The sequence below is a fragment of the Cutaneotrichosporon cavernicola genome, assembly GCF_030864355.1.
Source record: "Cutaneotrichosporon cavernicola HIS019 DNA, chromosome: 2".
In the NCBI taxonomy this organism is placed as follows: Eukaryota; Fungi; Basidiomycota; class Tremellomycetes; order Trichosporonales; family Trichosporonaceae; genus Cutaneotrichosporon; species Cutaneotrichosporon cavernicola.
In genome coordinates, this window is record NC_083394.1 from 970398 (window position 1) to 986700 (window position 16303).

At 57.6% G+C, this 16303-nt stretch overlaps 4 protein-coding genes across 4 annotated transcripts; 2 read left to right on the forward strand and 2 right to left on the reverse strand.

Moving 5' to 3' along the window:
• Nucleotides 1–616: 616 nt before the first annotated feature.
• CcaverHIS019_0203810 (uncharacterized protein) lies at nucleotides 617–1717 on the forward strand (the record flags this gene model as incomplete). Its single annotated transcript, XM_060597386.1, has 4 exons — nucleotides 617–645; nucleotides 677–860; nucleotides 899–1493; nucleotides 1527–1717. 4 exons carry the CDS (start codon nucleotides 617–619, stop codon nucleotides 1715–1717), a joined length of 999 nt encoding a protein of 332 aa, XP_060454285.1.
• Nucleotides 1718–1956: 239 nt separating this feature from the next.
• On the reverse strand, nucleotides 1957–3802 carry CcaverHIS019_0203820 (uncharacterized protein; the record flags this gene model as incomplete). The annotated part of the gene is made up of 2 exons (XM_060597387.1): nucleotides 1957–2453; nucleotides 2485–3802. The coding sequence occupies 2 exons, from the start codon at nucleotides 3800–3802 to the stop codon at nucleotides 1957–1959; spliced, it is 1815 nt and encodes a 604-aa protein (XP_060454286.1).
• A 686-nt stretch (nucleotides 3803–4488) lies between these two features.
• Nucleotides 4489–6657, reverse strand: CcaverHIS019_0203830 (uncharacterized protein; the record flags this gene model as incomplete). The annotated part of the gene is made up of 4 exons (XM_060597388.1): nucleotides 4489–4526; nucleotides 4557–4738; nucleotides 4769–6265; nucleotides 6299–6657. The coding sequence occupies 4 exons, from the start codon at nucleotides 6655–6657 to the stop codon at nucleotides 4489–4491; spliced, it is 2076 nt and encodes a 691-aa protein (XP_060454287.1).
• A 6470-nt stretch (nucleotides 6658–13127) lies between these two features.
• abaA (uncharacterized protein) lies at nucleotides 13128–15669 on the forward strand (the record flags this gene model as incomplete). The annotated part of the gene is made up of 3 exons (XM_060597390.1): nucleotides 13128–13431; nucleotides 13696–13866; nucleotides 13946–15669. The coding sequence occupies 3 exons, from the start codon at nucleotides 13128–13130 to the stop codon at nucleotides 15667–15669; spliced, it is 2199 nt and encodes a 732-aa protein (XP_060454288.1).
• Nucleotides 15670–16303: the final 634 nt, after the last annotated feature.

The window sequence follows — 16303 nt, forward strand, 5'->3', positions numbered from 1 at the left end:
CTAGTGTCTGGACCTGGCAAGTCTTGCCAAACACACGTCAACCGTGGGAGAGATGACTCGACTTTGGTTCATGATGACCGTGGGAAACCATTTGCTACTGCCGTGGGATAATTGGCCATCTGCTCCTCACGCGGTAAGGAAGTCCAGTCAACTAGTCAACTTGTTGTGCCAAGGCTTGCAGCCTCCACCAGGCAAGACAAGGTGAAACCAGGCTGTGCGATGCTATGCATACCGCACCCCCCTAAGACTCTGCGTCTCGTAGTTTGTAGGCTGTAGCCGCTGGCTAGCGTCCATTACAAGCCTATCATCCCTTTGATCGCGTTTGACTCTTCTTTATTCTACTTGCCCTACAAGCCCATATTAACAACTTCCCTCAATCCTCCACTCGCCACCCGACAGTCCCGATCATCCATCGCGTCACCCTCGCTTTGTTGTTGCTCTTCACTCCTCACTCCTCACTCTCAACCCTTTCCGCACTCTTGTCTCTTAGGCCTAACAAGCACCGCAGAATCACAACATTGACCCCACCCCGCCCCTATCGCGCTACCCCGTGCAGTCTACATAACCCCGATCCCGCAAAGTCTAGTCATCCTCATCCAGTCATCCAGTCGCCAACATGCCTCCTCTCCTGGGTGCCGCCGACTCGTGAGTACTTATAGTTGCTCTCTAACATTAGCTTCAACTCGTCCTCAGCAACGATCAAGGCCGACACCTCGCGCGACCGCCGTAACCCCCCTTCCTCAAACGCCCTCAGACCACAGGACAGCGTCGGGCGCGAGTTGGACGCCCTCATCGGCGGACGTAACGGCCTCCTCCAGAGCGACAACGGCGTTGGTGACGTCGACCTCCTCTCGCGCTATGTGCGTCGCTGTCTGATGCAACTTGAAACTGATATCAGCTCCGCGGGACCCATACACTCCCTGGCGAGATTTCCTTTTCAGACCCCAACACCAACACTGGCGTTGACCCCCTCTCATACGTCGTGGACCCGTCGGCGCCCGACGTCAACTTCTTCGCCGATTCCGAGTTCGAGACGACCAACGCGTTTCAGTTCCCCCAGCCTGGGCATGAGCCGGCGTCAACCATCTCACCATCAACTTTTGCGGGCCCTTCTGTACCTCTTGAACGTCCCTCATCCTCCTTATCCCACAGATCACACCACTCAGACTACTCGTACTCGACAACTGAGGGAAGTTACGTGACCACCGACGACGACGGCGACGACCTCATGAACCAGCAGCCGTCCGCTGCGGCCTCTCCGTCGCCACTCAACGAGCTTGGTCAGCTCAACCTTGGCTCGTCCGCTGCGGCGTGGCACGTGGGGCCGTCGAATGGTGTGCCGCAGACCATCTCACCCGCTGCGCAGGCGCTCGGCTCGAGTGTGCGCAACGTGCCGCCCGCGCCTTCCTCCACGGCGAGCTCGTCGCGCCGCCGCTCGCACGCCGTCAGCTTCCCCGAGGAGGAGGACGACAAGCGCCAGGCGCACCTTGAGCGTGAGCTGAACTCCATAAAGGAGCTGACATCAGACCGACGCTCGATCAATCGCCGCTCAGCGCAGAAGCACCGCCTGCGCCGCAAGGAGGAGCTCGAAAACCTGTCGCGTCAGGTCGCTGAGCGCGACAAGCGCATACATGAGCTTGAGCGCGAGCTGGCCGTCGCCCAGGGCAACCTCAAGACGCTGATGTCGCTGGTGCAGAGAGGCAAGAAGAGCGAGTGAGGGGAGACGAGCGGCCAAGTCGCGAGACAGCGGCGGCACAGCCAAGGCCGTGACGGTGGGTATAGAAGCAATGGGTAAATGTGTATCTTTTGGTTCTCTGTAACGATGACAATGCGACTGTATGAGGTGGACACATCGGGCATGAACAGGTATTGAGTGTATTTGTTGCATGGGTCGATTTAGGCCAGTTTGGCATTTTACACATCTTGCCCTCTACTATATTACAACCGTTTACGTACCTACACGGTGACCCGCTGGTACAGAGCAAACACGCTCGGCACCGGCTGCCTCAAGTCGACCGCCACACGCTCTGCCCCCTTGAAGAGTGTCCACGGACCCTCCATCGCGATGAACCCCAACCCCCGATCGACGGGGACCGCAGCCCCCACCAACGCCCACTCGACCCCAGCTCCACGATCGACCATCTTCTCAATCACGTACTTGTTAGGCTCGATGAGGAGGAGTGGCCTGTGTGCGGCTGGCCCCCACCGCTCAAAGTGTGCCGTGGTCCCGCACGTTCGACACACGGCGTCGATGGGACGTACACCCGTGACCGAGGCGTCAATGTAGGGAGCCGCCCAGGCTATGGTGGTGGAATGCGTATCTGCACCGCACAAGGTGCAGGTTCGCCGCATTATGAAGTGGGTGGTGAAGAGTTTCGAGAAGCCGCGGGCTGCCGAGAGATGGAAAAGGAGACGGTCGAGAAGGCTCCCGAGTCCGCCTACGATGCCGTCCTCTGAGGTCAGCGACGTTACTAGGGGACGTACCCAACAGTGCCCATTGCAAGCCGTTGAGCAGCACAGACAACTGCCACGGATCGTCGGGTCTGGCGTTCAGAAACGCAAGCATCGCGCAGACCGTTGCGCTCTTAACTCTGCGGTCGGCGAGGTGCTGCGCCAACGCACTCGCACGCAGCAGCACGTGAGTATACGTTGCCGCTTCGCTGGCCGCCCACACCACCGCCGCAGCCGTAGCTGAGCGCATCGCCATGGGTGACGGCCCAGGGCGATGGCTCTGCTCTGCAGCACTACGTTCCAACATCGTGTAAGAATACCGGCGCGGAAAGAACGTCTGGGCGTGCGGGGCCGGCGGTGGAAGGCTTTTGTGAGCGCCCGGATGGGGCGAGTTGCTTACAATTGGCCCGGAGCTATGGACGGACAGGCTCTGGGAGTACGTGTGCCCCTTGCGGGAAGCGGAGACCGTTCGGGGGTTAGCGGTGAGTGATACGGACTGTGGGCGAGCTGTTTGTGCGACCGAACACTCTTGGTCGCTCGCTTGCATCGTCGGTGAAGGGCGGCGCGAAATTGCGTGTGAGCGCCGGAGAGGTGATGGTTCGCTGCGCGGGAGGACGGGAACTTCGATCTCGACTGGGAGGCCGACGAGGGACAAGGGCCGAGGGCGGGCGGAAGTTGGAGAGATCGGCGAGGGCGCGATGATGTGCGCGATATGCTTCGGTGGGGGTGTGGGTACCGGCACCGGCAAGGTGACGGGCGTGGACGTGGGCGTGGGCGTGGGTGTGGGCGCGGGTGTGGGCGTGCGCCTGGTAGGTTGGCGGATGAGAGAGGGAGATCGGAGGAACGGGCCAACTTCGGTCGACTGACGGATCGCAAGTGGTCGCCCATGTGATGTGCTGAACGACGTGATATCCTCGCCCTCGTCCTCAACATCTAGGGTGCCGGCCTTGGCGGTGGGCCACTCGATATCGGGCGCCGACCACACCCGTCTAAGCGGTGCGGCGGCGTAGGGTGCGGTGGGGTAGCTGTCGAGTATGGTATCTTCGCTGTCGCTGTCGCTGTTGAGGTCGCTGAGGCTAGCAGCACAGGAGGAAATGTGACTAGGCGCATGGACTTGGACGGCGGTCGCGCGCGAGCTGCGATTACGGTATGGTGTGCGAACGGCCAGTGGGTCAAAGGGGTTGAGGGGGAGCGGTTTCTCGCCATCGTTGGATCTGGATCCCTCGACAGGGAAGGCGGCGACCTGGCGACGGAGCAGGGAGAGGGGGGAGCGGAAGCGAGCGCTGCCAGACCGTGAGATGGGTGAGGTCGGACTGTCACTGTCGAGGCTTCGGTTGCGCCGGTGTTCCATTTGCGCGATTGGGCGCGAGAGAGAGAGAGAGAGAGAGAGAGAGAGAGAGAGAGAAAGAGAAAGAGACGAAATGTGGATATGAGAGTATTTTGATAAGGCAGAGAGAGGCTGGGCAGGGTACGAGGCGCGTCAGTGTCAGTGGCAACCTGCACAGACCGTGGAACCCGGACTGTTAGGTCACCGCGCCCAACCATGCCAGCCGGGCCACGGCACGCACTACGCATGCATTACGCATGTCTTGGCGCTGCGCATGGGCTGTCCTTGCGCTGCATGAAGAATGGACTTGAATGCTTGAATGGGTGGCGGAGGGAGTGACGCAGATGCGCTCAGCGGAATCCGGTGCTGAGTGGGTAGGGGCGAGGAAGGACGGTGCAAGGCAGTGCGGAATGAAACTTGAAAGCTAAGCCACTCCAACCTATACATACATCTTCTCTACCACATTCCTGGCTCCAAACGTGATCACATGTCACTGCTCAACTTGGAATCTTGTTCACTGCCACCGCTCAGCTTGGCACCTTGTTCACTGCCACCACACCACCCAGCAGCTATGCATGCTAACTATCCGGCAAGTTCGACCAGACAGACGCTGGCTTCCGAACACAGACCAACTGGTAAAGCTCGTACATTGCGCAATGGTACCTGTGTGCCTGCCATGTTGCAAACAGAAGATGAATATTTCACTACGCTCACTTGCGATACGTGTCGCGCTGGAACTTGAACGCGACTGAGTCAGCTCTATTCGACAACGACTTACGTTGCAGCACGCCGCGATCAAAGTGGCTCCTAAACCCGCGGCGGTGCGAGTAGTCCCATTGCTTGCGGACAATTCTGAATGCAACGTCCTCGTACGGCGGCCCGGCACGGAAGACGAGCAGCTCGGTGTCGTCGTCTCCCGGGACCGAGACCCGGTCGTAGCTCGGTGGCATTGACTTGTCGCTGGGGTCAGCGCCTCCTTGAGGGACTCACATAAGGTCTGGGTAGAAGATGTGAAAGCGGTATCCCATGACAATCTTGGGCGGCGGGTTCTCCTTGTCATAGTGGCCCTTGTTGTAGCTCGTCCACTCAAAGCCTGTGTGTATACGGTTGTAGTACCGTGGCTTCCGGGGGCGATACTTGTCTCCCCAGTCGTAGCTGGCCGGCAGTCCTTCGGCCAGGTCCGTCTCCTCCATGTCCTCCAGCCCCTCGTCTTCGTCGAGGTGCGCTGACTCGGCCGCGATGCGTGCGCGCCAGTGTCGTTCCGTCGCCGCGTCCGTGTCTGCCACCTCTTCCTGTGGGAGTTTGGGAGCAAACGTCTCAGAAGAGACTTTGCGGCGCGCAGCGAAGAGGGCCCCGAGGTAATCGGCGTGCGTCAGGGTCGGGAGCCGAGCGTCGTCCCCGAGCCGCTTGATATCTACTGGCCTCGGGCTCATGGATGGATCGTACGCCTCCACAGCATCGTCTTCCTCGACTTCCTCCTCACCCTCCCACTCCGGATCGAGGTCGCCTTCATCCTCCGACTCCTCCATGTCCACCTGCGCTTTGGCTGCCTCCTCACGTTGCCGCTTTCGGAATAACTCGAGGCGGTTCTTGAGCACGATCTCGTGTACAGAGTTCAACTTGACGATGGCCTTCTGTATTTCGATCTTGCGCAGCACAAGCCGCCAAAACTCGGGGTCCGCCACGCCCAGGATCATGTCGCGTGTCTTGGCCTCGAGTTCATCGAGGCGCCGAAATGACAAACCCTCGACAATCTTGGACGCGGCGTCCTCAACGTCCGCATTGTGCAGCCGTCCACCCTTGGCCTGGTCGGGGTTACCAAGTTCGCGGAGATGGTGGACACACAGTACCGCCATGGCGTCCCAGAACGCGACGTTGGTCTTGGCCCGCTCGAGCGAGCGATACATGGCAATATCGGCTTCGAGCTCGGTGCATTCCTCAATCGAGAGGTTGTCGAAGATGCGATACGGCTCGTCGATCTCGAACGCAAACCCCGCGTCCGCCCAACCCCACGCTTCCTCGTCTTCCTCGCGCTCCACCTCCTCGGCCCGCGGGTTGTCGCGCACCATACTTGCCGCGCTGCGCCCCGCACTCGCGAATCGGAGATTGATAGCAAGAAAGTCAATAGCCTTGGCGCGCTGTTCACGCAGCCTAATCCCAGCACGCCGCCGACTCTGTTCGAGCAAGAAGGCGTCCTCCTTGGCAACCCACCCAGCCATAGTCGCGTCATCCGCTGCGCGCCGTAACCGGCTGTCCTCCTCCTCTCGCAGTGCGCGCTCGACCTCCCGATCAGCCCGCTTCTTCTGGAGCTTGGCGAGCTCCTCCTCCGCCTCAAATCGCCGGGCAGCGTCGCGCCGTGCGACTTCTTCAGGTGATAAGCCGAGGGCTTTCTCCTTCTCCTTCTTCTTGTGCCACTCAAACTTGCCAGTGTCGGCGTAGTGGAGTGCCATGGTGGCCGACGGTCGCGCCGGAGAGCGACTCCGCGATCTAATCAGCAATGAAGAGGGGGTGGGAACTCACTCTCGTTGGCGCCGTTTCTCTCGCCGCTCCTCCTTTCGCCGTCTTCGCTCGCGGTCGTCCTCCCGGTCGCGACGGCGCTCTCTCCGTTCCCTGTCATCACGGTCTCGCCTACGCTCGCGGTCACGCTCGTCGCGGTCTCTTCGACGTTCCCTATCGCGCTCACGGTCACGCGGACTGTCCTCATCACGTCTCGGCTCTCGATCACGTTCACGGTCGCGGGGACTGTCTTCGTCGCGCCGCCGTTTCCGATCGCGCTCATCCCGCGATCCGCTATCATGGTGCTCGATCTTGTTGACCTTTTGTTCGACTGGTGTGTCCGTGTTGCCGTCGTCCCGGTCGCTTCGAGGTGATGCCGACATTGCAGTCTATGTTGTGTTGTGAAGTTGTTCGAACCTCCACCGGTTAAGTTCGAAATGGGTGGCGAGTGGAGGCGCGGGATCAAATTCCCTCTATCGTAGTCGGCATTAGAATTCGGCAAGAACTGAATATGACTCCAGCAGTTATCAGTTTCCCCGAGTTGTGGACAACCCCAGGCAGCTATAGGAGAGCGTCCTGCTGGGATTCAGACCGCCACCAAGCTGAGATTGGACTCACTAGTTGCAGTGGCACACCTTGACATCCTACTTGGGGAAGCTCGGGAACAGCTGCTCACATGACATCCTCTATCCTCCATACATGACATCTCTTCAATTGAGGGGAAACCCACAGTCCCTCTGACCAGTCTTTCCGTCTCGAACCCACAAACCCTCTCTTGAGTCTTTCCGTCTCGAAAACGACTTGGTTCGCGGTTGGCACGTGCCAAGGCCCCCCCCCCCCCCCCCCCCCCCTTCGCATTTCTGGGATTGCTTGGAAGCGGGGCGACCCAGATCCGCAAGCAGTCCGATTGGCGAACAAGCCGCTCGTTTTCGGGTATCTCTTCTCTCGGCCGATGACATACGATGATATACGATGCCAGTCGGACTTTTCGTATGGTACAGTCGTACCGTCCTATCCGTGGAAAGCGACGAGTGAGCAGTGAGGCAGTCGGATACGCAGGTGCCATGTGTGGGGCGGGGAGGGCGAGAGATTGAGGGACAAAGGGTGGGCCTAGAGCTTGTCGTTGGTGAATTGGTGAGTATAACAAGAAAAGCCCTGGATAGACCTGTCTGTTCCATCGCAATGTCCCTACGCTTCCATCTAATAGGCATGCCCTACGTCCTGACGTTCCATCTACGTTCCATCTACGTTCCATCACTGTTGTTCCCTAACTACCGTTCCATCTCATGGCCATGCCCCAAGCTCTATCAAGCACCCAACGGCGCCGCTAAAATTCCATGCTAAACTCATATCAGAATAGCCGGAGTTGGTCTATCGGGCGCTGGGTGCGGGGAGCAGGGCACTAGGCGTTGGTCGGGAGATCCGATGCAATCGCTGAGTGATGAGATCTACTCTGCACGGTCCTTCGTATCATTTATCCCTATCAAAGTGGGGCCGACTAAACGCCCACGCCTCTGGCGAAGGGGGGAAGGGGGAGGGGGAGGGGTAGGAGTGAGAGAGTGGGGGAGGGAAGGAGGCTGTGAGCCTAACTCTGTGTCTAAATAAGGGAGAAGGTCAAGAGGGTTAGCGAGGCGGCTGACAACAGCCGAAAGACGACAGCCGACAGACGGCGGATGGCTCAATTCAGGTCACTTGAAATGTTGTTGTAGTTTCGTAGATTAGCGCCCTCGATATGCCACGTGCATGCGTGCACGCCAACTGTGAGCTGCCCTGTTTTGCCGAATGGACGATCACTGACGCATCGGAATGCTGGGAATTCTGAGAATGTTGGGTCAGGAAGGCAGCGTCGGAGGCATGCGAAAGACAATGCGGTACGGCGCAAATGCAAACAAGGTTGGCCCGAGGAATCATCTTCGGAGTTTCCTCGCCTTGGGGACCGTGGTACCGCGCGGTGGACTTGGGAGGAGCCGACGCGAGGTTGGGTTGATTGAGTTGCAATGTTGGTAGTTTGTTTGATGTGGAGATTGCTTTGATCTTGGCATTGTCAACGAGCTGCAACGAGGTAGGCAGTAATAAGTTCAATTTATTGTAGATGTGATGTGTGACGTCAACCCCAACTTGCTACTACTTGGTCAAGGTATGTAATTACCTCTTTAAGGATCTAAGGATATTGTGGAATTGCCAGATACAAACCTTCCAGGCACCACCTCCCTTACCCTCGTTCGGATCCATTTGCCAAAACCTATTCAGATATTCCATAAATGCCATAAACACTCTGTAGACTTTCCACATATCCAGATGGAATGAAAGCCAAGCCAAGACGTGCTTTTTCGAGATCCAGGTTGTTACTCCTTCACGCCAAGCCATCGCATACCCAGCGTATCCAGGTCACGCGACCGGGAGCGTGGTGGAGGTCCCTCATGCCACCGTTAGTGTGTTGGCCATATTGGGAAGCGATCCGAGTGTAGAGGGAGGAGACTGGTCGTGCGCAGTCAGCAGGCATCCTTTACAGTCTCTGCAGTCTGGGGTGTTAACAGGGTACACTTGGTCAAGGGCTGGAAGATGCAAAGAACACCTCTGCTCGCTTCTTTCACCTCATCCAGCATGCCAGCAAGCGCCACGCCTAGGGAGCCACAGCACACCCCCCACCCGCCACTTTCCCGATCACATCGGTGAGAATCCCAAGTTGTCAAAATCTCAAGGGTGTGTGACCAAGGCCCGAAGCACGCGAAACCGGATTCTCCGGACTCCTGGCCCCACGGAGAACAGGATACGCCTTGTTATCGGGGTTGCAGACTCGATCAGGCCAAATGTAAACGCGAGGATGTGACAATTGTGAGCACGTCAGTGCCCTGGTGCACGCGTTTTTAATCTCGACCTCCGCCCAGGATCTGGAACAGCTGCAGTCAACAACTTGTGCTCATCATTTCCCTTTTCCTTTCCAGGATAAAGCTGACGCAGGTACAGGTTATACAGGTATACAGGTATACAGGTATACAGGTATACAGGATGGGTGGTGAGCGGTCCGTGCGTCATGAGTACAAGTGGAGGCCGAGACTCAAGTAAAAGTAAAGGGGATGAAATTCGACCTTGAGACCCAGTTCCAACTTGCCAGGCTCTCGGCTCTCAGGTTGAGTGACCTACATTCCTCGGAGGAAGCACAAACCCTCACAATAGGACACAGGCGTTGCAAAACATCCAATACGCACGGATCGCCATCACGCTACACTAATACTCTAGATGGCACGCGGTCTGCTCTTTCACATCACATATCACCAGTTCCTCTCCTCTGTTCCGTGGTAGACAGAGCCCTTGGATAGTGTCAGCTTGACCTGTGACATCAATCCCTTGACATGTGTGATTGTGCCTTCTGGTTCCCTTTGCCCTCTTGTTCCCCCACTTTTCGTCTGTGCGACATGCGACACTGACACAGACACAGACGCAGACACCGGACACTGTTGCGCCACCGCACGCCCTCACCCACGCACGGTGCTTCCGGCTGGGCCTACAGACTCCGAAAATGGACAGGGAACTTGTCGGCTGTCGGGGATGATCAGAACGCCAGCACAGCACAGACGAGAGCGGTCAATGCCCCAATCTCATTGTTGGACCCTTGTCCGAGATCCGAGATCGAGAGAAAATGGTAAGCGTGCGCCCCCACATACCTGGCATGCCTTGACTTGGGGTTACATGTGTTCGGTACCGAGACTGCCAACCGCTAACCGCGAAGCAAACCGACGGCTTAACGGACAGCGTGTATTTGATTTGGGATTGACCACAATGGCCGCATTGCTGGATTGGATTGGTGGCAAGTAGTCACCGGGGCAAGATAAGTTGATGTTTTGGTACCTTTTGGTATGTCGTTGCGGTATACTGGAGTAGAGTAGGGGCAAGGGCAAGGGCAGTCTGGCTCAAGTGGTTGCATCATGCATGTGGCTACGCCATTCGATAGGAATGGCAGGAACACAAGAGGTACCGGTGGTTCATTGGTACAGATAGAGTTTAATTGTTAGCCTCATCATCATCGTCGTCATCCAATGGTGCACGTCAATCACCGCTGTTGTGTTTCTCAGCTTTCAGGATTTAATAGGGCTTTTGACCTTCAATATTTGAACCGACAAGCTGGATTTGAATCCAGACCTGATTGTCTGCTGTGCAATATCCTGTCTGGATAACCCTGACAATGCCCTGACTTATTTTGCCCATGCGCCCATAGGAAAGAAATACTTGCCCTGGCTTTGCAAAACGAGCATCCAAGGATCCAAAGCATACCTTCCATATCCCCTCTCTTCTACCACTTTGCCCATTTGCATAGTGACCCACCAGAAACCCGTTGCATTCCATTCCTCACAAGTCACGCCTCTCGCTTCCGCTTGGAATCCTTGACCTTGGCGGCTCGGTTCGTCAACACCCTTTCTCATCCCCTTGAGCTGCATCGGCTGTTTTGGACTTGTTCAACTCCTTGAACGCAAGTGGAGATCGGGGGATGAGTGGAGGAATTTACCTCCGCTCACCCTTTGTTTCCTCGTAATACCCTTTCTCAGGTGTTCAGGCGTTGAACAAGTAAACCTGAATGCGCCCCAGTGCGTCATTGCGATCTCGACAAGTCTACTCTCCTCTCCCTCCCTGTTCCTCCTACCCCTGTTCCCCCCTTGCCTTTTCCCTTCTCTCCTCTTCTTCCCTCTGGATTCAGAGTTCTGCAGAATCTACATCCACTCACCTTTTGCTCATCCTTCGGGCCTCAACCTTCGGTCAACTCTACCACCCTACTACCACTCATTCTTCCCTCAGCATATGCCTCATCCATCTTCCTGAAGCCATACGCCACACACCCACGCCCCCAACGCCCCCCCCTCTTCCCCTCCAACGCACCCTTGTACCGACGCCTGTACTCACGCCGCTCACGCCCACACGCCCGCTTCGCGCTCCCACCACCACACCCCACACCCTCACCTTGTCCCACTCCACATCATCCCCATCCTCATCCTGACATCTTCCTCGACCAACCAGCTCTCTGGTCGTATTTTGCTCCTACCTCGCGTGGGTGCGTCGAGCTCTCCTCCTTCTCCCTCTCCTCATTGTACCTCTTGGCTTGAGCCTTGACCTGACACAAACTGCAGCTGACACGCCATCAGCGCCAATAAGATCTTGTAGCCTTCCTTACCTGCGTGTGTCATCGTTTGCGTGTTTCTTCAAGGCGTATAGCAGGAGAAAATATCGCGAGCTGTTGGTGGGTTGGGACAACAAACGACATTAGGCGACCGACTTTTTGGGCCAAAGGTGGCCATTGCCGTGCCCGCTGTCCTCTGCCTTGTGCCTTTGTGCTGCCCTCTTCTGCCAGTGTCCGACTGGGCTGCTGAACCCTTACGAGAGACCGATTTCATCCTCTGCTCTTGTGCCAATAGTCACCCTCTGGTCCCACTTGTCCCTCTGAACTGAACTGGCTCCTCTCCCTTGGTTCGGCTCTCCCCTCGCCTGCCCTTCTTTATCCCGTCTAGCCACAACCGGCCAGCTCTGTATCTCTCAACAGGTGCGCCTCCCGGCCTCTGCTAGTCCTGTCCATCATTTCATAGCGCCCCCCTCAAGCATCAAGCAGCTAGAAGAGCGTGCCTTTCAAGTTGTCAAACCAGACATCAACTTCGTCATCTAATATTCATTCCATTCACTTCTACCCCCTCTCCCCTTTCCCCCCTCATCCCCCCCCTTCCCACCTTCCTCACAAGCATCATTCCACCACCCATCAATCTTCCACCAGTCTCCGCCCTATAACAACATTCCCCACCTAGCCATTATCGACTTTTGACTATAACGCGTCGTCCTGTCATTCCCAACCCCCACATCTAACGATCCTCGCACCTCGTCGAACATTCCAAGACTATCGCGATTACCCAAACGTTGACACCGGCATCAACGGCATCGGCATCGACATCACACGCTACATTCGACAAAGGTCTGTGCAAGCCCAAAGTTACTGGGTTCTTTGAGCCCTCGATTCAACCTAGCGCTCGCATTTTCCTCGGGCAAACTTGCCGCCGCACGCTCCTCTTGCTCCCTTGGTCTTTGGGTGTGCATCCCACCATCGCGCTATACTCTGGGCCCGCCCTCTCCTTTTGATCCCTAGCCTCGCCTGGACGCTCGCGGTCCAGCTCCTCTCCGCTTAACCTCCTTTTCCTTATCCACAAAAGCCTCTCATCACTTCTATTAGCGACATCTCCATCCCACATCATCACTTCTCTCCCACATCCCATACCACATCTCCATCACGCCCACCATCAACACTCGCAAAGGGAACGTGCGCCACCGCTCCCGTTAGCTTTGCAATCCTCGTCCATCGCTCTCTCACGTTCCAGAACTCGGCAACCTTTTGCTGTTGGCCGCCGCTTGTTTGAATCGTTCGATCCGGTGACCGGCGCATAACAACACCCACACATTCGGTGGCGACTCGGCCTGTCCTTCCCCCCGCCCCCCTTTCCTCCTCCCCCTCTCCCCTCTAGACCTACCAACATTGCATCCAACGACACGGTAATCTACCCCTCCAGTGTAGGAGGAGTGACATTTCAACTAGCCACCAACTTGACGAAGCCGGCCAACTTTTACGGTGAGTAGTTTGCCTTAAAGTGAGCCACCCGAGCTCTAAAGTAGCATTCCCCGTCCCTACCCACGATCTCTCACGCTGACAATTGTCTATCATTCCTCTCCACTTTCCTCTTCATTCCTCATTCCTCTCTTCGTCTCACCAGCTACCCAACCTCGCAACTCCCATTCCTTATTCCATCCATACCACCGACAATCCTCTCGGTACTCGGATACGCTCGAACGCAAGCTCAACGCACCCCCTTCTCCGCCCAGCAGGATGCCCGCAGCGGCCTCCACTGGGGACTCGGCAGGGGGGCACCCGATCTGCTCGCCAGAGACTCTCTACACCTTTGTCGTCGGCAGAGCCCCGGGTCCAGAGTTAGGCTATCCCGCCGAACGAGGAGATGTGCACGGACAGGTGGCGGGTTCACTGCTCCCGGACGACCCAGTGGCTCTGGTTGACCAAGTTGATGACCGCGACAGCGGCGCTTCGGCTCGGGCCAAGAAGCGACGCAAGGTCCAACGACGGTCCAAGGTGTCGGAGATCTGGTTCCCAAGAGCAGAAATGGCATTCTGTACCTGTGAGTCGCCCCTCTGATCGCCCACCTAGTCATCCATCATCATCTCATCTACCATCGCGCCCATCAACCCTCCCCCTCAACATCCCCCCCTCGCCTTTCCTTTGGCCCGTGGGACACTGGACGCCGCTAGCAAAATATATCGCCGGTCCCATCCATGGACCCAACGATTGTTCCTCGCGTCCTACAAACATCCCCACTACCCTGCCGCACGCACCCGCACACGTTTTTTTTATTTTTTTAGCAAACACTGACCTCCCCCTCCAGGCGTCACTGCCATTCCCCCAAACGGGCGTACCAAGATCAAGTTCTTTGGGCGTCCACTAGGCCGTAATGAGCTCATCGCCGCCATTTGCACGCTGGCCACCCATCGCTTGTACAACCGCAAGCAGATATCCAGCCACAGTCAGGTGCTCAAGGACAAGGTACCAGCACAGTGTGAGTCACTTTAACAGCCCTTGACGCCACCTGGCGGAGTCAAACACCCCACCGTCACGGTCAGCTGACCTCCGCACAGTCAAAGAGATCTTCACGTTTGAGGACAAGTCGCGCGGCCACGACGAACCGTCTGAAAGTTCGACTGCCAATGTCATCGAGACGTATCAGTTCCCCGACATCATTTACTCCATCATCAACTATCCACTAGGGACCGACCTAGCCAATGCTCCGAAGCCGTCATGGCTACTCGATCTCGAGTCCGGAGTCAATGACAGCCAGGCGCCCCCAATGGACCCCTCCACACCTCGTGCCTACAACTACTGGAACGCGCCGCCGTCGCAGGACTACGGTTCGTACTACAGCCGTTCCGGCGGGGGCGGGGGCGGCTACGGCAAGGGCAAGGACCGCGAGGGCCGGACCATCGGCGGAGGCGACCCGTACTACCAGTACTCGCCGCAAGGGTCCATCCGCCAGAGCTCTGCTCCGTACCCTCCACCTCATTCTCTACCGCCACTACCACTACCTCGTGATCTTGAGCCTGGCCAAGGCGAGGCCCTAGGATCTGGCCGATTCAGCTACTCGCAGGGCTCATCTCGCGCGCGGATGGGCAATGGGGGATGGGAAGACCACGCCCGCTCCCCAACGTCAACGTCGTCGTATGATGCCCAGCAGTCGCAAGGCTCGGGCGTGTCGCCGCGGCAGCCGGCTGGTCCGCCCTGGTCAGATGTCAAACCTCAAATGTCGAACGCCGACCTCACTCTACCGCCGTTACAGGAAGTACCGAGCCCAACATATGACTGGAAGGAGCGGTCACCAATCTACCCTGAGCCCAAATGGGGCGCGACCTCTGCCCAATCGGCCGTGCGGAGTGCACTTTCTCCACTCCCGTCCTTCGGGTCGGTGGCCAGCCAATCTGGAGGCTACGCGGGCGGACCAGGAGGCTGGGCGGCCGACCCGCCCTATTGGGACAGCACGTCCGCCATCCGCGGTACGAACCGCAACGACTCGCTCTCACGTGTACCCGCGTTCACGCCGCTGTCGATCGAGGTGACGGCAGACTCACGCAACGGTTCAGTCTCACTAACCGCATCCGAGCCCTTGACCAATGGCAGTCCTATGCCTCTTGATAACTACCTCGCGAACCGGTATCCGTTCCTGCTCCAGATGGCGCAGTCACCTGGAGTCGCCATTCCAGTCTACCATATCGACGTCCCAGTCACCATTCCTCCCAACGACCCGTCACGCGAGTTCTTGTTGGACAGCATCACCGACATCGGCCTCGATCTCGTCTTGCACTGTCTGAACGATGCCAGCGGTTGGGCTGTCACGACGGATGCCACCTGGCAGAGCGCATATGGGCCGAACCGTCAACCCAGGGTTGTCACTCCCCTTCGACCACTAGGCGCCTCCCGCGAGATTGCAGGATCCGTGCGCATGACACGCCTCGCCGAGCTCTACAACTCGTTACTGCAGAACTTGAGAACGTCGTACTACAACGCGTCTCTCGGTGACGTCGGCGTGCCCAACACGGACATTGTCCAGCGCATCGTCCGCGATGGTGGTGAGGACACTCGTGGCTCTTTCGACCCTCAGCTTCTGCCTCCTATCGGCAGTGACTGGTCGAACGCGGCGTGCATTCTGGTCTACTCGTTGCGAGTCGCCGACGGCGCGATGCCGTACGTCATCACGGCGCGCGGGATCGACTTTTCGGCACAATACGAGACTGTGTCTGATCAGCACATCGCACAGCACATTCTAGCATCCGAGGAGCAAAAGTCGAGCTCGTATGACTGGATCGGATAGAGTGGATGCGCTCCTGGCCGGCTCACGCGACCCGTTCTGGTCCAGTAGAGTCTCCCGCATCCGTCTGTTGCGCCGTACCCTTTAATCGAGTGTGAGTGGGAGCTGTCGACTGACACGTCAGACGGCTCAACATACACGGGGCTCGTCTGACGTGTGTCGACTGGGAGGCCACCACCACGCCTGAGATGAACAAACTTGGAGCTGTGGCCACCTCCAGCTCCGCTTAGCGCCCATTATTTAGTAGCATATCCCTCGCATACCCCGCAACGCACACTGTAGGTCATTACATGTGCGTTGTCCTAACCCTGTTCCTGATCCTCGCCTGCTGGTAGCTCATTTCCTGGTCAGTGAACTCTTGTATCGGTCCGTATCGGCGATGTCTTGTTAGGTCTGGATGAATACGATGACTGAGCTGGGAGCAGCAGTGCGGGTGTGCGTGTGCGTTTGCGTTTGCGGCATTCAGTCTTGTCGCAGACAGCTTGTGGCCGGCCGCGCACGCAATGGACCATGGTCAAGTTCCGGCCAGAGCTCGGCCCAGATACGGCCATGGTCAGAGCAGAGCCAGGTGCACAGGCTTGTGAGACATCAAGAACTATTGGATGGCTTGGAATGGTCTGACGGCAGGCTCCAGGAA